The sequence below is a fragment of the Amblyomma mixtum genome, chromosome 3 (assembly GCF_055824585.1).
Source record: "Amblyomma mixtum isolate Tamu chromosome 3, ASM5582458v1, whole genome shotgun sequence".
NCBI lineage: Eukaryota > Metazoa > Arthropoda > Arachnida > Ixodida > Ixodidae > Amblyomma > Amblyomma mixtum.
The window spans coordinates 33874561-33898951 of record NC_143014.1 but is presented as its reverse complement, the minus strand read 5'-3'; the positions used below and the strand labels follow the sequence as shown (position 1 = coordinate 33898951).

At 46.7% G+C, this 24391-nt stretch overlaps 1 protein-coding gene across 2 annotated transcripts in view; it reads left to right on the top strand.

Moving 5' to 3' along the window:
- The window catches only part of LOC149349625 (high affinity nerve growth factor receptor-like), a 339259-nt gene extending 315364 nt beyond the window's left edge, over positions 1-23895 (top strand). For both annotated transcript variants that reach the window (XM_089578661.1, XM_089578662.1), the window contains exons 6-9: positions 1742-1866; positions 9730-9903; positions 13013-13171; positions 19544-23895. In XM_089578661.1, coding sequence (XP_089434787.1) covers positions 1742-1866; positions 9730-9903; positions 13013-13171; positions 19544-19804 — 719 coding nt within the window. In that variant the 3' untranslated portion in view covers positions 19805-23895. The remainder of the gene's footprint in view (positions 1-1741; positions 1867-9729; positions 9904-13012; positions 13172-19543) is intronic.
- Positions 23896-24391: the final 496 nt, after the last annotated feature.

Genomic DNA, 24391 nt, shown 5'->3' with positions numbered 1-24391 from the left:
CTCTGACGTTCCCACTTCTTCCTCCGGCGCTTACTTGCATTTACTTGCTGGGCGCCATACTTTTTTGCACCGCCGAGAGGAAACGTGCGGCGCTCTAATAAAGACGTTTCGCAATGCAGATTAAGACTACAAGAGTGAGGCTAAATACACGGGGCAAGGTAATCGCTTACACGACCAAATTGCTCTTGCGTCGGAAGAGTGCTCTCCCATCTGGTTGAAATCGGATAAGTGCGTGCAACTTTCACTCTTATACGAGGGCAACGATCATAGGACCTTTGAGGATCTTGAACATTGCACCCCCAAAAGTCTGCTGTACGTAAACTGCTGAGGTTAACAGGCTGCGCGAGATGACTGTACAATATTGCCATTCCGAGAATTATTGTGCCAGTGTTATCTACGGTACTTCCTCGGAGGCAGCCTTGTTTTGAATACATCATAGTTCGAAACGTACTAAAACGTCACCGAGCATGCAGACGCCATTTTTTTTTCGCATCAGACTCGAATGTGTAGTGCCATGAAATTCCACGCAATAGCGTGACGTCCTTCTACTGTGCGGCTGCGGCCATTGGCCGACTCAAGGACCTTCACAGCTATCTATATCCTGACAGTAAATAAATAAATAGAACAATGTCTGCAGGCAGCCTCCGCCTGAAGTTCCCGCGGCTCTTACTTACTAATTACGCAATCAGATGGTACACCGTGAGCGCTTATAAACCCTCTCGATAAGTGCTATGGCGGTGGGAGCAAAAGCAGCGCAACATGTAATTTTTCTCATGATGACAGAATTGATCTGTCTATTCTATTTAGCAACTCACAACTTCCTCAAAAACTGCGTCGATATTTTTCTGTTCTTTCAGCCGATATCTCCCGATCTCTGTACGAACTAAAACGGCTCAAGGATCGTTCATCAAATCCAGTGAAGCGTGTAATTGGAAAACATCCCGGTACACTTGCTCGGTAGGGTTGCCCCTGTGATATTCTCCCAGGCGAGCTGTCATGCTCTTGCTCCCTCATTTTCTGTAAAAAGACAGCCGTTAAGACAACAGCGGGGCTCTATAATAGATAGGCACAGCCGACCTCGCACCCAGTGCTCGCCGCAGAAAAGTAAAAAATAACAACCGAGCGTTATTCTTTGAACGTCGCTGTCAGCGGGAGTGTCACGAGTGAAAAACGGCGGAAGAGAGCCCGCCCTTAGTCTCTGCCCACGACCCGCGTGTTGCAGCAGTCTTGGTGTCTCTTTATTCCCCAATTTATGTCCCGCTTTGAGAGCGCACGTTCATCTCTGTTCACTGCCTGCAAAGAAAACGTAACGAGTTGTGTGATAAACTTCCGTCGTAAAGGTAAATTGCAGGGGATTAGCTCACCATCAACTCCTCCTTTCAAGTAACAACCTAAGCGCTTTCTCCAACAATTCAGAAAACAAAAAGAAATAGAAAATGCAATAGCTTCTTTATTTAAAGACTGTCGTCGATAAGTAGAGGCCTCCTCAAGCTTTATTTAATTTTCTCTGTCAGCAGGGTGTCAGCACATGGCAGCCTCCAGATGCTGTCAAATCCCGCGTAAAGAAGTCGACACTATGGGTGACGCGCTGATTTACTTGCTGCTCAGAAGTTGCCTCAGCTTCTCTGTGGCCTTGCTTTTGCCTGTGCGTGCTGCTGGTGTCACCCACTCTTTCGCTGAGTGATGCGGCACGTTGGTGAAGAGACTTACGCTTGCGCCTACTTCTCACGTTTTCGTACAGAGTCCGGCTCCATACCGTGGATGGTCTTCGAGTTCATGACGTACGGAGACTTGGCGGAGCTGCTCCGAGCCAACGGCTTCGGCCGTGACTCGGCCACCAGAAAACCCCCGACTCAGCTCACTCTAGTAAGTGGTGAACGTCAGCTGCGCGCTCGCTCTACATTTAGAGCTCTTTTCTGACTTTCGTTGCCGCGTTCTGTTTTTTTTTTTTTTTTTGCGTAACTCAAAACAAGAGGATGTTGGCTCCTGCTTGAAACGCTAGCTTTTCCCGTCTTGTCAAGAGCCTTTACACTTCAGAGTGACACGATTTGAATAATTTTGATAGCGCGATACTTTTCACGTGTCTGGCGGTACTGCGAATAATCCAGCAGCAAATAAAAACTCGCAATGCTGGTTCGCTTGCAGTGCAAGCACTCATTCACTCACTCATTCACTCACTCATTCACTCACTCATTCACTCACTCAATCACTCACTCACTCATTCACTCACTCATTCATTCACTCACTCAATTTCGCAAGCCACTTCAGCCCCAGCGCTTCTCAATAAATTTTAGTTAATTCGCACCAAAATATATGCGCTTTATATATGAGCTTGCAGGCAATGCAACCCCTCCAGTGCATGAAACTGGTCGAAATAGCCAAAATTTGTTGGGTCATAGCGCCAAGGGTAACTGCGTTTTCGAAATTCTGAAAACTAATATGGATATTGCTTACGGTGGGCTCTAAAAAAATAAGTTGACTAGCCAATATATTGGTTAACCGGCCAACTGTTAGCCGTATTCCGATGCGCGACACCACTGACGATGCTATGCAGAGAAAAGTGCTCCTCTAACTCAGAAAGCCTATTTTTAAAAATTGCACAACATCTTAGGTGACACACCCGGTATCACGTTGTAGACTTTACTAAAGGCGCACAGCGCTTGGGACCGTGCTTAAACCAGAAGTGTGCAGAAACAGTACGGGCAACAAGGGACGCACGCGCGCACGCGTGCTCGAAAACTGTGGCGATTCTGACGAGCCAGGTTGATGCATACGCCGTACCCGACAATTCTGGACAAAAGCATTTTTGAACGGGAAAGAGATTACGAACGCAATTTTTTTCATTTATTGTAAGATTTCACGAGCCCATAGCTGCCGCGCAAGCTTCCTTAGCGTGGTACCACTTGGGGATAGTTCTTAAAAAGCGGCTGAATCCCTAATCCGGCCATGAGGCCTATCTTAAATAGCAGTTCCTTCTCATGTTTCATAAAACTATTCACATGAAAAAAACTTCTGATATCAAGTTCAACTCAGAATGTAGAAATCATCGCAAATAAGAAACCTTATTCGCACTGAGTGTCCTTATATCTTTTGTTCGTATTAAAGGTCACGATAACTAATAATGTGAGAGCCAGCCTTTCGATTCGCAACCTGTATGGTTACTCCTTTCCAGGCTAGACAACCTCCACGTACTACGGGTGCGCAGCAGCGCTGCATGTGTACGGCTGTGTCCATGCCTGCCCGCTGCGCCTTAGTGCAGCACAACAAGCAACGCCTACTAAGCACGTAATAAGCCGCGTCGACGAAAAGGCGTTAAGAGACAAAAAAAAATATCGTTAAAAAAAGACGTGTGCTGGAAGATTATGTGTTCACTGTGGGGGTAAATTTAGCTTTACGAATTTATTTCCTAATTTGGGCGAAGAGACACGCCTAGCTCTGTTCATTTCTTGAATATATCCTGTGCCAATAAATTATTACACGTTTCCCGGCAACTATTCCGTTATTCATTCGGAGCATATATATGGCGAGAGATTCTGAGTAAAGTGTTTCAACCTAGCGCTTCCAGTGTCGTTAAAGCGGCGGTTTGGGCGAATGATGAGTGTATGTGTGGGCTTAGGAAGCGAGTAAATCTTCGGGTTTCAGCTACACTGAATGGGTCCACCGACTGCAAACATTATGCATGAGCCGGAGCCGCGGTAGTCCCTCGTAAAAAATTACTGCTAGAATTAACTCGCAGTGGTCCCCTGTCCTCGCTAGACTAAAGTCGAGTTTTCATTATAGTACAGTTAAATGAGCCGAGAACTTTCGCGGATAGCAAGTTTAATAAATTAGGCGGCGCAGTTTAAGCCGATCGGGGGTTTTCGTAGTATCTACTTTGGTTCCAGCGGCGGTCACAGCGAGAGGATTAAATTTGCGTTGCGTGCTTTGAAGTCAGGAGATCATGTGAGATAGCGCACTGGTCGATACAAGAAGCGCTTGACTCGTTGCCGAGTCACTGTTCTCTTTTTCCGGTTTCTTCTTTGCAAGGCACACAGTCCTGGCTGCAGCCTTTTTTTTTTTTTTTTGCATAAGCTCTTGACGATCTTTGGAAAGATTTCGCACTGACAACGCTGCGATGCGCAAGCACGCAAGAATTGTCTACGAACGCTTGAAATTGAGAAATAAAACTTCGGTCAAGCAGATTCAGAAATTTTATTTCGTGTCTCACACGAGGATCAATTCACCGGAGTGGTAAATTGCTGTAGGTTTCCCGGAACTGAAGCCGACGAGAACCCGGCACCTGGCCTCGGCGGGTATCTCGCGGAACAATCCATCACATACTGCTTGTGTGCAAGTACCGCTACGCTTACAGAAATTACTTTTGAGCTTCAGTTGACGCCTTGCTGAGTTCTTGTTGAATCAACTGGAAACCAACATGAGCCCAATGTATGCTGAGCCTACTCAACATCTACTAAACAAAACTTTGGTTGGTTGTGCTGAACATAATCTATATTGGAAAATTTAAGTTTATTTTCAGCTTGAAAAGCTTTTGCAGAGCATACAAATCGTAAATTTAGGCCCATAGGTGCATCGGTTGAAACGTGGGAATGGACTCCTTTTAGAAAGTACTCGATAGGGCAAGTGCTCCGCTGCATTGCATATTTCGATAGATTACGGGTACCATCGCACATAAATGACAAGTTACGCAAAAATTGCATATGTTGTTAGTTATAAGCACTGTGGAACTTAATGTTCTGTGCTAACACGTGATCTCATCTAAATGTTCATAATGAGCGGGTTTCTCCAATAGAGAGAATATCGTGTTTCTTGCATATCTAGTTCTCGGTTTTCGGAATTCTGTGGAAGCCCACACGTTAGTATTTTGCTTGCGAACTTCAGATATTGTAATGGCAAGCCTTGAATACTTTAATTTTAGTAAAGTTAAGACTGCGCGAACAGCACGAGGACAAGACGTAAGAAACAATTACAACATCACGCGTGCGCTGCCGTAGTGTTCGTTTCCTTGCCTCTTCTCCATGTTCCACTCGCCCAGCCTTACCTTTCCTAAAAATGAACCAACTAGCTCGCAAGAACGGTCTACCGTACTTTAATTCTGTTTTCAGTTTTTCTTTCGGAAGCTCTGTCGGCAGCAAATTACCAGGGATTGGCTGATTATGATGATGATGATTGTGATGTTGAAAGCAGTGTCTTCTATGATCGCCAGGGAAATCAAGCATGCACGCACGCTCTGCTTGCACGATTTCGCTTAGCATCTTCTGCGTCATCTGCTTAGACAATAGCAAGTGAACAAAGCCAGCAGGCTGTTGACCATGGTTATTACGATTTCAACGAAATCTTTGTTGAACGTAGTCAACACATTAATTTTGAGTAATTTCTGATGAATTTATGTTGAATCTTGTCTCATGGCAGTCGTGTCTAAGCCTAACTAAATGAAATCAGTTCGATATGCTTCGTGTGAACAGAACCTTAGCACGTTATAGATATTGTTACATTAGGTGGTGCATGCACTGATATGCGCATGAGGAAGGAATAAGAAGAAGCTCGTGAGTTTTTTTGGAGAAGACGACGGTCGAGCAGTGTCGGCTGGTGCCTGCAGAAAACGCCTGTTGTTTGAAAGCCCTGTCTTCCGTGTCCACTCTCTACAATCCCAAGCGGAACTACCCCGTAACAATATTAAGAACGCATGCAGCACCGGTTAAATTTCTCGTAAACCGCTAAAACTCATTTCCTTGCATAGAAAAAAGTGCTAGTGGTACAAAATGCTCTTTCAGGTATCCCTACTTCGGAGGATTCGTACGTGTGGGCATAAAAAAGGGCGCTTAATTGGTGCTTTATTTATGTTGTTTATGAATGAATCAAGGTCTTCAACTAACAGAACGTCGCATGTGAACATAATTACTTCTACTACACATAAAATAAATAAATATCAATAGTACTAATTGAAGTAACTTTGCTGATCCACTACCACGACAGTCCACTACCTGCGCGGAACCGGACACCACAGTGTAGGACTATACAAGGGTGAAGCTGAGATTGCGCTTAATATGGAAAAGTTATAAACTCTTAGTCAGTTCACGCTATAGCCTCGTGTGCAATACTGTTTCGTGTTCTTATTCTGATGGTTGTATAAGGTGAGAGTGTATGTATTTATCTGTATGAGGCGACAGTGTATGTATTTATGTTTATATATATACTGAGGATGTCAGCGTCACGTTAACGAAAAATTGAAGCACTAAATGCGAAGATACCACCAAAAATTTCATCGGTTGTCTGTCCATCTGGCGCAATACGAATGTATTTCTAGGATTTTTTTTTTTTTTTTTTACCACAGCCGAGATTCAGAATGATGTGTTGAATCACCCCAATAATTTCAGCATGAAAGCAACGCAGAAAATCTGTTGAGAATGCTCAACTCTAGCACAACGGCCACTTTTCCGTTCAGTATCAATTCGTCGTCAATACTTCAACCCTAGGCCATCCTTGCCCCGATGCAAATTCAACATGACATGTTGAGTCTGCTCATGAGAACTCCAAGGCTGTCTCAAGAAGCATTGTCATTAGATCGGCCGACCTTCTTTTTTTTTTTCATTTATTTAACCATCTTTCTTTTTCGCCCATCATTACATAAGTGCTTGTTGACCTTCTTTGACTCAGCCGAAGCCGAAGCAGTCAATATATAACGGCTGCACGGCCATCATAGTCCTCCCTAAAGTCAGCAATAAAATTCTAATAAGAAAGGCTGTCAGGCAGGGAGACACGATCTCGCCAGTACTATTCACCGCCTGTTTAAAGGAGCTATCCGAGGCCTAGATGAATGCAAAGCATGTTGAATGAGTTAGACAGGCAGAGCAGTGCGGTGGGTCTAAAAATTTATATGCAGAAAACCGAAGAATTTTCAACAGCCCCGGATGGGAGCAGCAGTTTACATTTGATAGCGAGGTGCTGGAAGTGGTGAGGAAAAACGTGTACTTAGGGCAGGTAGTGCCCGCCGATCCTGATCACGAGAGTGCCCATTTGGCAGGTTCTCTCATAAATGACAGTTTACCAATATCCCTCAAGAGAAAAGTATATAACAGTTGCATCTTACCGGTACTCACCTATGGGCAGAAACGTGGAGGCTAACAAAGAGGGTTCAGCTTAAGTTAATAACAACGCAGCGAGCTATGGAAAGGAAAATGATAGGTGTAACGTTAAGAGATCGAAAGAGGGCGGAGTGGGTGAGGGAACAAACGCGGGTTAATGACATCTTAGTCGAAATCAAGAGCAAGAAACGGGCTTGGGCAGGGCATGTAATGAGGAGGCAAGTTAGCAGGTGATCCTTAAGGGTAACGGAGTGGATTCCAAGAGAAGTCAAGCGTAGCAGAGGCGGCAGAAAGTTGGTCGGGGGGATGAGAGTAAGAAGTTTGCGGGGATACGGTGGCCGCAGCTGGCACAGGACAGGGTTAATTGGAGAGACATGGGAGAGGCCTTTGCCCTGCAGTGGGAGTAGTCTGGTTGATGGTGATGATGATCTGAGGCCATAAATATCGCTTTATAACAAATCACCAAAGTATCATAAGCCACTAATGTCATGGGACACTAATGTCCCAGATGTTTTTTTTTTTTAGTAGCTCAAACGAGGATAAGTTGAAATATATCTAATGAAGCATATCTGATGTACTATGTTACACATGTGTGGAAAGCCTTCCGCCTTGAATGAGAGTAAAACACGCAAGTGAAAAAAATTCGCCCTGACCATATGAAGACACACGGCCTGCACGGTTTTCCCTGCCCTGCTTAAAAGAAGTGCGACTCGCGGCTACGGTGATGACTGGAGCTAAAAGTTTCCGAGTGGGACTCACTGAGGCGCAGTTGCAACTGTTGCATTCATAGCAACAGGAATAAGCGTGCACAAGCACACATTTGAGCCTACCTTGGCTGCCTGCACGCACTGAGAGCTGAACAGCAGTTTAACTTAAAGCACCCGCATTTTTCCCTGCGTCAAAGGTACGCACAGAGCAGTCTTGAGTTCGAGTGAGGCATCCGAGTGCTTATTCACGACCACTCTGCAGACAAACCGAACGTATATGCGGGTCGCTTGCTCAATGAGTACCCGCTCCACATCGTCAGTTTACACTCTGCGTGCGTACAGTGGCGACGACACTGAGCTTTCACGCTGAGCTAATTGTCATGTGAGAGATAACTTAGCAACTGCTAACTTCTTCATCTCGTTTTGAAGTGGTTGGCATGATGTCACCGGCGCGCGTGACCTACAGAGAGACTAGTCTTCAGGTTTTAAGTTTTGTCGTTGACTCTGAGCGTGCTTATACTATACCTGACACTAGTTTGCTCGAACTAAACTATAACGAGGTCTTTGTTCAGCACAAGTGAAGCCTCATTTACGGACCAGAGAACAAGTATTCCAGTGACTCAATATATGAAGCATGTGATAGACACCTGGAGAGGAACGCAGAAAATAATAGCCCAAAATGTTGCTCTGCAATCCAACTGGCTTTAGCTGATGTTAAGGCGAAAAAAAATGTAAAGACAATCGCGTTAGCTACCCAGAACACCGTTTCGGCAATGATGAAAAATTATTATTATTTTTTTAATGAGACTAGCTGCTTCAGCCGTCACCAGGCATGCGCTGTAATTTACAGCTCACACGCGTGCACAGGCGCGCGTTATCTCTAAGGCCTGTTAAAGAACCAAGTAATCTATTCTCGCTAGCTTTTCGGTTTTGTTAAGCAGGGTGTTTCTTAACCCTCCAAGCTTTTGCAACGATGTCATCTTCGCGCATTGGTAAAAATGGAGCATACGCATGTCGGGTCTTTCGACAGCTTGCCCTGCAGCTTGAGCGCGTGATCGAAGACTGACTCAATCGATCGATAAATCAATCTTTTTCTTTTTTGCCGTCGTAGCTCAGCGCCGCCAATGGTAACTGCTAAATAAACGGGCTGCTCCGCCAGCGCTGTGGCAGAACACCCGGACGGAGAGTTGTCATAGGCTGGTTTCGAAACGACTGGCCTCACTGCCTTTGGCTAAATTCGAATGCGAGACGCTGTGTACACGTCTGCCGTGGGCGTACCCTCTTGTTCTGCAAGCTTTCAGCGCATATGTGGATGTTGTTTGCCTTCGGTGTTTACCGTGCTATAAAAAAATCACCGTTCTTGGCTGTCTCTACAGAGCACAGTGCCTCAGTGCAGTGCCTCGGTTTCCTGCAAGTGAAATCAGTTATTCTTGTCTGCTGTCCGCACTAACTTCAGTGCAGCATGTGTGCCAAGTTTGACGTATTATGGTTTGGCAAAGATTACTCCGAGAGAAAGGTATTCTGTGTCTGGGTCTGAAAGATGGAGACTGCGAGATAAGAAATACGCATTTAATGCGGGGTAGACCGCATTTCGAAATTAGTCTTGAGTCCTGCAGGCCACCTCCTCTCCACGGTCCTCACGCCGGCCTCCGGTTACTCCTGAGCAACTATTGCTCCGTGGGGCTTCATTCAGCGCAACAAGCCGACGCGTAACGCTTTCCGCCGTTAAAAGAAAGGAACATTATGTTTGGCTCTAAGTGTGTATATACCGGTATACACTTTTGCTTCTTTTAGCGCGTCGACTCGAAGTGCTAAGTGAAGCCCCATGGAGCAACACTTAGCTCAACTTATACACCATAGTGCACATCGCCGCAAAGGGCCGTGTGGGGTGCCTGGCCGTTAATGCTCACCTCTCACCAAGGCGCCTGTTCTCTCCGCAGTCGGATCTGCCGTGGCTGGCGACACAAATCGCGAGCGGCATGTGCTACCTGTCCTCCCAGCACTTCGTGCACAGGGACCTGGCCACAAGGAACTGCCTGGTGGGCAACGACCTCTGCGTCAAGATCTCCGACTTCGGCATGTCGCGCGACATCTACACCTGCGACTACTACAAGGTGCGCCGCGCACGCCACGCCTTGCTCGGAAAAGCTTGAAACCAGTGCGGTGACTAGCCGCCAGATGCACTTAGGTATCAGGAAATGGAGACTGAAAGAATCATTTTACGCACTAGAAGAAGATACAATTGCATTTTTTATGCTCCAAAAAATACATATGGGCACTGCGAATTTTTCTGAGAACTGGAGTAGATTTTCCAAAAGAACGATAGCATGAAAACTCGGGAAGGGATGAAGTTGGATCGGGATAAAAGCCCATCGTGTAAGCAGGACATTTTCAAAGCCGCCTCAGTGCGAGCACGAACATGTCGTCACTGCACGCCGCATCTGGTCAACACTCTTATGCGCCATTGGTTAACACTCTCTAGGCTTTCAGTGGGAAAACACTCCACCGCGCGAAACATGTGGCGGTCGAACGCTGGGTCTCCACTGGTGTCATTAGAACCTTGATATCAACCTATCGTTCCAAAAAAGATGCAAAAATAAAACTGCCTTCTTGACTTCAAATTTTGCCTCATATATAATGTGACTAATTAATAGCTGTTAATCAATCATGTAATGTTCTGATCGCTGGTATCCGCCCAATCACATAAATTGCAAACTCTTAAGTGATAAGCGATTCCCTATCTCTCTCCTAGCTTTACTTGACCTATTTTGTCGAGCACGGGTTCCTGCCTGCCAAGTCATATTCGTACAGGTATATACAAACCTTTCCCCTAACACTCAGCGCCAGCAACCCTTCATAAGTGCATCGAGAGGTACGAAATTTTAAACGAGAGTGCGCCTAACGTTCCGCTGCTGAGAGTGGAGGGACGAAGGGTGCATGTATGCCCTTCGGCATACCCCAGTGAACAGGTACCCACTGGGGTATGCCGAAAGAAAAAAAAAGAAAAAGAAATAATGCGGCCAATCCTACGTTTCCGCATATTTTATAAACGTCAAGCTTTGGCACGCAATTTCCCATTACTACTTCCCAAATTTATGAGGAAGCCAGCAGTCACCGAAGCCACGGAGCATGGGGGAATGTTTTTATTTTTTAATTCGTGGTGTTGTGCAATGGGGAAATTAATATTGTAATTATTTTATCGCTAAAACAAAACTGATTATAAAGCAGAAGAAAAAACAGCCACATGCCGCCAGTGGGATCCAAACCCCCGCACTCCGAATTTCGCGCCTGGTGCTGTACCAACTGAGCTCCGCCGGCGGCTGTCCAATTTTTGCTTCCCAAATTGCCACACACAGTAGATTTAAATCTAAGTGGTTTGAAGTCTCTTTTTGTGGAATCATGATGTGCATTACTTTGCCCCGGTTGACCTCTTGTTCTACGAGCTGATTATTTATTCCATTACCTTTGGCACACAATCTTTAAAGCGTGCGTGTCTTGGTGTGCAGCGCTTTATTCATATTGTTAATTCAGCATCTATTTCATTCTTCGCATCCTACGGCGACTCATTTAAATTTGCAATTATTTGGTACCACATTTGTGGTAAATATATCCAGCTGTAAACTGTTGCTGTCAGGTTTTCCTGGGTGTCTGTCAGGCTGCTTAATCTGCTTTTAGCCCAGCAGACCATCCTGTTACCATCTTGAGACATAAACTCGATAGAATTGAAGAAAGCAAAGTACTATGAAAAGAGAGGAGAACTGGCGAGAGATCGTGCGATGCGTTAGCAGTATTGGTTGTACGCTACACTGATCGCCTGCCCAATGCGTCTTTGAACTTGGTTTCGCCGTCGTCTTTTCGCTCCGCTGCTGCCTGGGTGGAAGGCCTTCTGGAGGGTGGTAGGGTAGAAATGGGTGGAACTTCTGGGGGGTTGGGGCGGGCGGAATGGTGGTGGAAGGTACCGGTGCGGCCCGCCATTTTGAGTGAATGTCGCTATTATTGCTCAAGCAATAAAAGCTAGAAAGTAACACCACACTCACGTTGTCTGCAGGAAATCAACAGAATGCATAGCATTACTATTTCAGAGCGTTGGCAAGCACTGTCAGAGCTATAGGATCTCATAAAGATCGCATATACGGAGAAAACAAATGTTCCAAATAAAATAAAGTAAAAAACAAGCCAAGAAACGGCAAAAGGATTCAAGAAATAGAGGGTGGCAGGAAGTCTAGAAAAACAGGCCAGCAGCGCACGGTCGGTACGCGATGGGAAACAAGCTCTGAGAAAAGTGTTTAAACTCTCGAAGACAGAGTTTTCATCCTTGAGAACAGAGCGGCGAGCATCGCCGCTCTTGCATCTCGAGTTTATCCCTTGGGGTTCGAGCTTTAGAGCCAGGTCGTAGTACCGCTTCAGTTCGCGAACTGCGCAAGCTCCAGCCTTTTCTCTAAAGCAGCGGCAGAAGGCACCGGTTTGCATCGCAGTTGCTCTATTTCACTTCCAAGAATTGCCTCGTCACCAAATTAGCGCAGAGCCCGCAGTCAACCGTAGTTCTTGCTTTGTGGACGAAAAGTGTTTAACGTGGATTAGCAACTCTTGTTACCCACTTTCGCCCCCTCCGCCCCCAACAGCGCAACGTCAGGTGCACTCGCGTTTAAAACTTCGTAACACGAGACGCACTTGCGAAGGGTTGCTGGCGTCGAGCGTCAGAGGAGAGGCTTATGGTATAGACCCACACGCATATGGCTTGGCAGGCAGGCACCCGTGCTCGACAAAACATGCTCCGTGCCGCTCTGGGGCCTGACTGTACGTCGCACCTGCATGCATTTCAAAAATTCTGTTCGGACTGTAGTCGGGACTTAATGAGGCCTAATAATACAACAAATTGAGCTAATTGATTCCCATTCATTTTGAACGGTACGCTGCGTTCGCAAACGAAGAAACAAAAAAAAAGACGCCACGGGGCTTTGTCCGTGTCGTACTTTTTCGTGTCATCGTATGTGAACACAGCGCGAAGCAAAAAATTAAAATGAATGAGACGTTTAAAAAAAAGCACGGCGTGCAAAAACGCGGCATGGACGATATATAAGCGATATATAACGGGCATGGACGATATATAAGCCTGCGTCATTTTATTGCTCTTACCTTCCGTGCCGAGTTTCCGCGCGCAGCTTTGGTCAGCTGTACTAGAGTAACGAGCCGCTCACGGCGCTGCGCGTTTCCCCCATGCAGATACGCGGCTCCCGCATGCTGCCTGTGCGGTGGATGGCCCCCGAGAGCATAATGTACGGCAAGTTCACCCTGGAGTCCGACGTCTGGTCCTACGGCGTGGTCCTGTGGGAGATCTTCACCTTCGGAAAGCAGCCCTACTACGGTCACTCCAACGAAGAGGTGCGTACCAGTACCAAAATCCGATCAAACCGTGGCGTCGGGTGGCTCACGCATTCTGAAACTTAAACATGCTGATCTTGCCACCAGAGGACCAAAAAAATGACGCATAAATTACGAAGATGGAAAGATTATTCGTCACATTTTTTGAGCTCCGTATTCTGCCTTCGTATAGTATCAAAACGGTTCATGTTTCATGGGGGTTTAACGTCCCAAAGCGACTCAGGCTATCAGGGACGCCGCAGTGAAGGGCTCCTGCCGATGCAGGACAACTTCCTCTCTCAACAGCGTGTGATAACATAGAGAGCATTTTTTTTTATTTATTTACATATACTGCAGGCCCATCTCGGGCTCATGCAGGAATGCGGCGGTCCCGATGGCGCCCGCGTAAGTACTCTGCGTAGGGGACATTCCCGACTAACACAAGCTTCAGGGGGTCTATTACTTGCGCGACGGGGTCTCCGAAACTGCTGAAGTTGGAGGTTTTTGTAGAGGCAAAATCCACCAGTTTTTCACTTTATGTAGCTCGTCAGATGAATTCTAGCGATCTACAATAACTTTGAGTTCATTTGATTTTGCGGCTCTTGCCGTACATCCCCTTATTTTTTGCCGCTGACAAATCAAATCAAATCAAATTTTATTCGTCTGTATGCGTACACATTCATGAATTCTGATCTGCCTAAGCACATTTTGCTTGTTGGCTGATCAGGCAGCAGGTGGAGAAATACCTCCATATGCATACATTTCTTGTCTAAACACTCATGCTAACATAGAGAAGAAAAAAATTGAACACAAAGTTGCACATACGAAAGAACTCAAGCTATGTGACAGTAAATTAAAATGGGTAAAGTGAAAACATCTCGCATTAAACAAGGTTTTATTTTTACTTTCTATAACAATGTCATACAGAAAAGCAAACAGCATAAGAAGGTTGATTACAGCCCCACTACGTGCAGATTTTTCTCGGTCCTGTTCCCGTTTGAACCCATTTGAACCGGGCCATCCGGTCCGAACCGATTCCAACCGGAACAGAATGTCGCTCCGGAGCCAAACCCGGAACTGAACCCGAAAGGCGTGAGCCCGAACCTGAACTGAACCCGAAAAAAATTGCGGTTCGACACCCTGGCCTTTATCCTGAAGGCATTTACCTTGAAGGCCTTCGCCCACGGTTTGTCAGGGTTTGACAGGTTGCCCACAACCCGGTGGGAAGGTGGGCCGCTTGCCACAATGCAGGCTTTAGGCATGAACGTATGTATTCCCGAAATCGGAAAATACGCCTAGTAGTGCTATTGCACTGAAAGAGATAGGAAGGAGGGATGCTGGGGTGGGATAGGACACGATTACAGAAAGGGGGGTGGGATAGGACACGATTACAACTTCGGTTGGGGCTGGTCAGTTAATCTTACTTTTAAGCGGGGTTAGCGCAGACAAATATTCAAGATTTGTAGAAGACGACGAACGAAAGTACTGCTATCAAATGCTGATTCAGACAGTAGCGCACACATACTCACGGCCCACAAAACATGCTCTATACAGTCACTGAAGAAAGCGCATGTGGATGGGTGTCTTATGTGCCTTCTTTGATGACTGTACTGAGCATGCGCTGTGCACAGTATATAGTGCATATTTCTGTTTCTGTCTCAATAATCAGTTGATAGCAGTGCCTTTGTTCGTCGCCTTCTAAGTGTATTTCCTTTTTGTTCGTTTTTGTTTTCTCTGTTTAAAAAGTCAACGGTTATTCCCCTGCATAGAAATCGGAATTAAATGCAGGTCTTTCCCAAGCTATCGCTTCGAGCAGCTCAAGTCAGATAGCAAGCAAACAAGTCGCCCTGCACTTAATAAGGCACCCACCTGCCTCGTCCTCTGTCGTGTGTTTGCGTAAGGCCCGCAGTTCGTGCCGATTGGTTGTGGCGTCGTAGCTGCCCGGACTGTCACCGTCGCTGAACTGACAGCCATCGGGAATTTATTCAATAAACCAGCTGCTACTGGATCTGGCTGCTTATGGCTCAGCCTTGTACTGCGTCGTCTTTTTTTGTTGTCCACTTTTCAGCGTTTGGCAGGTAATCGAAGTGTCAGAGTTACTGGAAACCGAGTGTAAAGCTTACATGTATTACAACTTCATTGTACGGTTTATTTCGGCTGTACCTTTATTTAGCTTTTTGCTGGTGAATTTGTTTCACGAGTCCAAGAACGTCACACAAATCACGGAGGGTGAAATTAAATTCGCACGTTATCGGCGAAGACGCCCACGAGTATTTTCTTAATACTGAGCACAATGTGAACAGGAAAACTGCAGCAAGCGCCTTGCTGTCTTCATCGGGGAACAAGGCTTGTCTTCCTAGAAAAGCGAGCACCCCCTCCACCCCCCCCCCCCCCTCCTTTTTTTTCGAGAATGTCATTTTACCGTGTATTTTCTGTTATGTTATTCTCCCATTCTAGCGTGCTGTTGTTTTCTTTATTCAGGTAACACATGAGCCAGCAGACAGATTTTTTTTTTCCTGTGACAGTACTTTCAGGCAGCTTTTAAAAAAACATTGGCAGGGGAAATCCCTGGAAACCAAGATACAAACGAGCTTTGTGTGACTTGTATAACGCCATGCTTCAAATTTTGCTGTAGTTACTTCGGTAGTGGAAGGGTTGCACGGGCAGGCCTTTGTGAATGTGCCCCGATTTCACTGCACTAAATGCTTCGTTTTCTTTCCATTTCATCCATCTCACATTTTGCCAGCTTCTTTCCGATCAGACTGCGCCTTCGCTGATAACCTTTTTTGTACCATTTCCAAAGACACAAAAGCATATTTCATGCTGTTTATTAAATTTGAAGACGGCTGGTGGCACTACAGAGCCAAAGCATAATGGGGGACAACTACCATCAGGAGAACCCGGATGGAGGCGGTTTTGAGGCAACGCGCTACTGCCAGTGGCTATATATAACAGCTGATAAAAAAAAGTCAGGGCAAAACTGAGGTCGTAATGATCATGACGAAACTAGGAATGGCGTTTTATCATATTTTGGTCTACTGAGATGCGTTTTACACCAAAATCGTACTCGACCACCCGCAACAATTTTTTCCTGTAAAGCGTGCTTTGCCTCTTATTGAGGCTAAAAGTGAAGAAGCCCACCTAAAATCAACAGCTAAAGGATAGTCGGGTGTACAGGGAGAAATAGTGTGCTGAGCGGGCGAAAAACAAACGGAGGGAGCCTTACTCAAAAGTTAGAAAGCATGACTTTAACGCAAGGGCAGGTGCTGCTGTCACTGCTCCGAGTCTACCAAAATATTCGGCGTACGAGATTCTTCTAACGGGTAAAGTGGAGCACATCGACAGTAGTTAAAACCTTAGACTACAGCGCTAGAAAACAACCCGTCGCAAAAAAACCCACCTTTTGCGTAAACCAAAACTATCAGCACAAAAAGGCGGAAAGGCAACTTCATTTTTGTTTGGCATGCTTGTGCCCCATAATTTTTTTTTTTTTTGCCAATGGCACCACGGGTTGCAAAAGAAAATAATGTTGATTTCTTTATTCTTCTATTTTCATTTCAGACTGGCGTAGAGTTAGCATGTTGGGTTTAGTGGCATTACACAACAGTGAAGGCGAGAGGTTTCGACAGGCCGCTTTGCAAACGTGTTTTTTTTTTCTCGTTTCCTTTACGTCCAGGAAATCAAATATAAGACATAAGAATTTCACCGCTTTTCAAAAACTTCCTGTCAGCTCTGAGCGTCATTTTTTTTTTTTTTTTTGCGCGTAGGTGACAACGCTCTGGTAATGACGGCACGACGTCCGTCAAAACACTTTTTTTTTTTTTTGCGAACTGGCAGGCATGGTCGGGACCGGTGAATCAAAAGCCCTGAATTTCGTCACGCCATTTCTTGTACGCTCATTATGCATTCAGGCTCAACCGACACATATTGAGAATGTTTGACAAAATGCTTCTGGTATAATGGTGAGTGAACAGTCGCATGCCACAAAAACTTTCTGCACTGAAACGACAACATGATGACAACAGCGACGCCTAGGACTGTTTCCCTCGATAAAGAAGACTCGGAACAGGTGGCGCTTACTGTAGTCATCTACGGCCTTGCCAAAGAAAATGCGCACATAATTGTCTCCCGTCTTTAGTGCGCGCAACAATCAGAACACAGGCTTTGTTCATATGTCTGAGCTATACTGGCAAATCCGACCTAAGCACCGGAAATCTTATCAGCGTGGCTGACTGGAACAAAAATAAATGCGAGAGGCCAACAAATCACTTCAGCCAGCGTATTGTGACGCCCATGAAAAGGCGATACCTATTCTGCATGGTAGGCGTTGCTGACTAAGCCGAAGATGAGGAGAACGAGGTTGGTGGCGTCTTGTGCTCGGCAAGCGGACCTAGCTGTATTCAATCCTCCGTCCCGGTCTTAAGAAACCCCTGGGCGTAACAGTATGTGCTTTGAGCGAAACTGTAGGCTACCAGTCGTCTCGCCTATACATTACCCATCACATCGAATTCCGCTCAAAAAATTGTACATGCCGCCCATATTATGAACCGAACAGGTGGCAAAATACCCGAGATTTGCACATGATCTTTGCACCATCTAAGGCATTTTTTTTTTTTTACGCAAGCCGCGACACTTTTCGTTCGCTTTCATAGTAAATAAGAGACTCATCCGGGTCCCCAGACGTCATTTCATTGCTTTCATTTTGTTTCTTTAGGCGAGTGTTCATTTACCTTCGCAATTGCCGATCCCCGACAGACAGTTTTTCGCCACGCCTTCGAATATGTTATACTCTTTAAAACCATTTAGGTCTGGAGACTGTGTAAAAACAAAGCCCCGGCCGGACAACCTTGTGCTTTCAACTCGTTCCCTCCGAGACCTCTCACGGCTAAGTATTCGCAAATCCAGATCATTGCTCGCCACCTAGCGGCCTGCGCGAGAAACCACCGATTCAGAGCCAACATAGTAATGCGCTCCAGTTTTCCGTTACTCGTGCGTTGTAAAACTGCATGTAAAACGTTCTTTAAATTCACTCTCTTTAAATGCACTACTGTTTGGCACCTGCAAACTTCTTTCAAACTGCACACCGATCTTGTTCTGATGCTGCCGGACCTTCTCGAGCTCATCGGGCTCACACACGATGCAACTATCGGTCATGGGACCAGATGACGAATCGGTTTGCGAATGCAGATTGGTCCGTGCAAGCCAGTAGAAGTGCAAGACAATTTCTGCGTACGTTCCCCTCGGTAAACAGCTTGCTGCGTCGCGCATGGTATTGCCTTTAATGATAAAGGAAAAATATGCGAGGGCCGCTTGCTCCAGGGAACACCATGCGGGTAAATGCCGACACGGCTCGGCCACAACAGAAATTGTCAAACGTACTTTTGGAATTAATGGTATCAGGACATGGCCTATAGAACTGCTGATTTAGAGCAAGCGGCATAAATCATTTACAGCAGTATGAAATGATTTGCATTATTTAACGCTGCTCTAATGATGCAACCGTGGCCAGCTGCAGGTAAATGCAGCGTTTCACCAACCAAGAGGTTGAGAAATGTCGAAAGTGAACGTTTATCTATGCGGATTCAGTTCAGCGAAAGGGATTTGCACCTTTTAGAAAAGCCGGCAGACTATGCGCACTGGCCTCCCAACACGTCAGGCTCCCTGAAGAGGCATTTTATCTTGAGAGCGATCAGGTGCGGCTCACGCTGCTATCCAGAAGTTTCTACGCACAGAGCCGCACAGGGCGTCGATTCGGCGCGGTCATCACTGGTGATTGAGTCCGGTTAGGCAGATGTGGTTGGCCGCTGTAATCCGCTCACCTTCAACAAAGCACTGATTCCAGCACCGTGATTCCACACCACAACACTGTCGCAACCTAAAAATCGAAGCACAACACCAAACGAAAGTGCCACCGGGGACCCGTATAGGACGGCCATCTCTGTTTATGTTGTGCAGTTGTTGTGCAGTGTTGTGAGGAAAGGGGCCAGGAATAAAAAAAAAATGAGAACGTTTATAACATTCGTATACAGGCGTATACATATATGCAGCATTGATCTTTCTCTGCTTAACATTCATGGATCCCTGGGAGTCTTCATACCACTCTTGGCCAGTGGTGCAGCGGTTAAGAGGTGCGCTACTGCCCTGAGATGGCAGGCGCTGCCACCGGTGGAATTTGTGCGATCCAGATTTCTCTCGGACAGACAGACAAACAAACGTTAGACGACTTTGCTCAGGTCAGAACCACCGGATTAGTGCTTCCGCACTAACAAAATAAATCAGTAGCAAAAAGTAAAGAAATTGAAGAAAAAATGCTTGAAACCTTCCCTGTCTCTGGCGGTGTTGCAGCGCTTGCGTACCACAGTTTTCCGACAGAGGGCTTCGCAACTGGCGCAGGTGGTGAAGCTGATTCTGCAGGGCATCCTGCTGAGTCCCCCCGAGGAGTGCCCCCCTCACGTGTGCACCATCATGGCGGGTTGCTGGAAAACGGAGCCGCGGGACCGGCTCAGCTTTGGCGACATCTACAAGCGGCTGGTGGACACGTACCCGCCGCTGCCGCCCCCGCAGGAAGAGCCCGAGACGCTGGAGGAAGAGCTGGACAGCGAGGACTACCTGGTGCCCAAGGCTCCGGCCGCGCCCCGCCTCCAGCCCTGGTGAAGGCGATTCGCCTCCCACTCACGAGACTACCACCGGCCGGGCGCCACGGAATGCCGCTGTCGCGCTACAGTCGCATCCACCGACTTCAGTGAGAGATAGTAGCAGTCCGCCGAAGATTATAGCAGGTTACTGTTGCGCTCGGAGCAGTGTTCTTGGTATGCCTTGAGGTTAATAGTCGACCAGAGCATTAATGATGGTATATTTACGGCTGATTAGGCAAAATCGCGCAATATTGGAGTCTCAAATTTGAAGTGTAGCTGTTTGAAAGGGCTGCAAGTTTTCCGATGGAAATTTTTTTTTTAGCCGATGCTGCACTAACCTCGCCTGACATGGGACGCTCACGTCACTAGGGTGGCGCGGATAGACGCCGCCATGCTCGTTTCATGCCAAAGTTGGCTCGCTAACCGCAGTTGCGACTGCCTACTAAATGTGTAGACTATAAGCGAAGGAAAAATGAGTTACGATATTTTCCTGCGGATAAGTTGACATTTCCGGAATGTCTTTATTTTTCCCCTGTAATTTTTGTCTCTACGACAATTTTTTCCAATTTTTTTCAGTGCCAGCATAAACTGCCTGAGATGACCCCGCAGCTCACGCTGAAGCTCAGGTGTTTTTTGTTTTTTTCCCCCCCGATACCTTTAAGAGGCTTTTTTTTAAGTTTCACGTTTCGCAGTAAGCTTATCACAACATGTTGTTCAGGTGACCGATCAGAGGGCAGCGTTTGGTACGTTCCGGTTACTCTTGCTGGGACAGATCAGCGAGAAAGCAGCAAAAATTTCGCGCCTTTGGCCATTGCAAACCTCTTCTAAAATACTGTAACATTTCTTTGTGCAGCACATCCAATCATATTCCGTGATTCGTCAATTTTGGGGTTCCATTTCCCCGAGTCACCCACGATTTTTTTTTATTTGCTTTCGTGTAGTGTGTAGGCTCTTCACTGAAATTTCAGGCGGATAAATTACGGACAGCCGTTCCATCATATTTTCAGCAACAGTGCGTATGTACAGATACATCAATGCAGTTTCATCACGCCTACCACGCAGAAGAGGCGCGAATTGTACAAAGGTGCGACTTATGCTTGAAATTTTTCAGGGAAAAGGTATGCTTACGAAGCGTACAACCTACACAGCGGTGCGACATATCGACCAAAAAATACGGTACCTTATCGACGCGCACTAGAGCCGCCACCACAAGTACACCGCCGCCGCCTCGTGAAAGCTTTCCCGAAAAGCCTGCTTTCTCAGTGCTGTACTTGCGGATCTTTTAGTAGGAAACACGCAAGAGTGTTGGTGCCACATGCAGCCTCTACTTGCAGAGAGTGTTATTACTATGGCATTGGCAACGCGGGCGCTATGCTGAACACTTATCCATTGTTGCCGCATTGTTAAAAGTCTTCAGAGGTTTCTGTTCATAATTTATATCACTCCTGTTCACACAGGTAGCGCCTTCTCACACAACCTGTAAAGTAAAAGATGTAAAGAAAGTGTGCGAATAGCAAAGTTTTCTCTCCACACGGATGATAAAGACGACGCCTTGAAAAAAAAAAAAGTACATTTAGGCGGGCTGACAAGTGTACCGAGATGGATATGACATGTGGACGAAGGCACCACGCCAAGGAGCGGCGTCGATGTACGAGCGGCGATAAAGCAGTCCGAACCTTTCGCGTCTGGGCCGCGATGTCAGCGTCATTGAACGTCTTCCTGGGAACGTGGGTGAACCCCACCCATGAGCCTGCAGTAAGCGATGTATTTTGTCAAACCGGCTTTGCAGGCTTCTCTAGATTCGATCTGTGACGCTGCATGCTTCTGTGCGTAAACCATGGTCGCTGTCATCAGTTCTGCGTACATGAACTGTCATTTTACGTGCTTGTTTGCGTTCGCTTTCGACGGTGTCCTTCGTGTTCGTATTTATGATATTTATTGCCCCACCTTGTACAAAGTGTCATGGCATACCCGTGTCTGTACATAATCCGCATCACTGCATTCACATAAGTGTACGCAAAGTTCGTCATTTGTGTATAGCGTCGCTTGAAACAGCTCCAACCCGTAGGTAGCACGCGGTCTGCTGAAATAGGAAGCCACATACCACAGATCGCAGCGGCAGCTTGCGAAAGCTGCGGTGATCCAGAACGAACGACAAGGTGCGTTGGCCGAAGCGTGCCGCCAGAGCGACGCGTTCGGCCCGAAACCGGAGCCAACGCATACACCCGCATTTACTCGCTTTAGGGGGATTCCCCTAAAAACACTTGACCAACACAGTTCCCACTTCGAGTTATTGATCAATTCGCTCTCGCCCTACCATAAGCTTGCTGTCCCGGTTAGCTCAATTGGTAGAGCGACTGCTCCGGTGAAACGGTGGTCCCGGGTTCGAACCTCGGACCAGGACGAATTTTTCTTTAACTACGAAGTTTCTGAGAAAGCTGTATAGCTTTTCTTTGTAGCCGTATGGCTGCGCTCGGGTGGATGTCAATGAGTAATTACTCCCTTATTACAATTCTACTCCACCTTGGGGGATTCCCCTAAAAACACTTGACGGTCGCTTACAGGAACTGACTCTGAGAAAAACGAAGCAACTGCGGCTAACGTCAGCAGCCTGACCGCACGCATAAACGGTCGGGCCTGGCGTCTACGATATTCTCGAGGTCACGATCGCTTTGGACTCATATAACGGGCACGCAGCGATGAGCCGAGGATAACTTCATGTAGGACACCTCCCACAGAGCAGTGATTGTGGTGGTGGTCAGCCAGCGTAGGCACCGTCTCAACGGATTAAGAAGACGTTCTCGTCTCGCTGCTTCCAGCGCACCCAGAAACAAACGGCGGTGTTCTTAAAGGCGCACTGAGGACAAACTGAATTTGACCTTTATCAATTGACTACGGCATTCGGCAAAGAGACCATTCTCACTAAAAGCGGAGCTTTTATAAGCTAGAAAAGGCAAAAAAAAAATGGTGTCGCCATCACCGGCCGATCACACAACTAAAATGCGTGCGTCAACACCGAATTTCTGTGGCGGATCCCGGAGGCTATGCTACACCACCATTTACTTCAAAACTGCCGCAACGAATCTTTCTTCGGTGTTAACGTCACGAGCTTGCATCTAGTGGCTGAAAATTTTCTCAGCCGTAAATGATTTTCTTTTTTTTTTCTTGTACCGGACAAACGTTAACATACCGAGAAAGAGCCGGAAAATCAGCTTTTATTGAAAACAATAATAGAATGCAGTTGTCCTCAGTGCCCTCTTAACATTAGCTTACAAGTATATAGGTGGGACGCTGCCTGTGTCAGCACCGAGTCAATGCGCTTTGTTGAAAAAAAAAAAATTCAGCGACAGCAGCAATCGCATTCCGTCCACGGAACACCGCGCTCTCACATCCAGCTCACCGTGCCTGCTGGAGCTATCGGATGCCTTCGTAGTCGCCCATCGCCGTGACAACACAGCGCAATGAGCTGGCGTGCACGCACGCAGTGGTGAACGCCTTCTGCCCCTCCTTCTGGATCGCCGTAGCGCAGCCGAGTGACTCAGCACAGACATAATCACACTTTGGCAACCGTCCCTGCCCAGAGTCCTGCCCGAAAGCATATCCCTAAGGACGCACCCAGTTCCTTCCCAGTGAGGACGCTTTTATGCCGTGCTATGACTACGAACGGTCGCGTCCAAGGCTCACACATGTCTCAAATGGGCGAGCCTCAACCTGCACAAATATTACGCGAAGTAGGCCCGGCTCTGGGAAATTTCGCGCTAATTCCGCATTCATGTTGAGCGACGATCTACGGGTGTCAATTTTCGCGTTGCTGTGTTTAGCTCGCTACAGTCTACGAATGCAGCGTCTGTGATAGCTTTTGTCGGCTCGCAGTCTCTGAGCGATATCCGCGCGTTTTTGTTTTTTTTTTTTTATTTAACGCCGGTACACCTGACATTCGATGGCTGATGCGACTGTTGTCATTGCTAATTTTCGCAGCGAGCCGGTCACAAATTGCTTGGAGAATTGGAGGGAAAGTGTTGTTATCTATTTTTTCAGCGTTTTTCATAAGCGAAAGAGTAAATATGGAGTGTACAAGTAAAACTCTGGTTTGGGCAAGTTGGTTCGTGTTTAAAGAAAAAACTGGTAATGGCGCAACAAACGAGGACACGGAAGGCGTCAGTCCGGTCTTTTTTGTGTGCCTTCCGTGTCCTCGTTTCTTGCGCCGTTACCAGTTTTTTTCTTTCAACATGGAGTGTACGCTGCTTATTTCTGTCCGGGGTGACGCCCAAGATTAAGAGCAAGTATGTTAGGTAAGATCCGGTCATTGCAACACACTAGAGCTTCAACTTGTCGTCTGCTTCATACTGCTGAAGCCGACGCTCAAGTTTTGTCACACACTATGCTTCCGCTTCGGTCTTACTTGCTGTCTTTTTTTTTTTAACAGAATTTCTCTCGTAGGATTATATTTAAAAGGTACGCTACTAATATTTTGCAGTCCACCTCACCATATTCTTCTTATTAGGCTGAAGCCTGGAAAAGCTAGCAGTCGTTTTCATCAAAGGGTCCGACACGCGCGGCTTTCTCAGCCGGCAGAAAGGTTGGTTGGTTGGTTGGTTTATGGGGT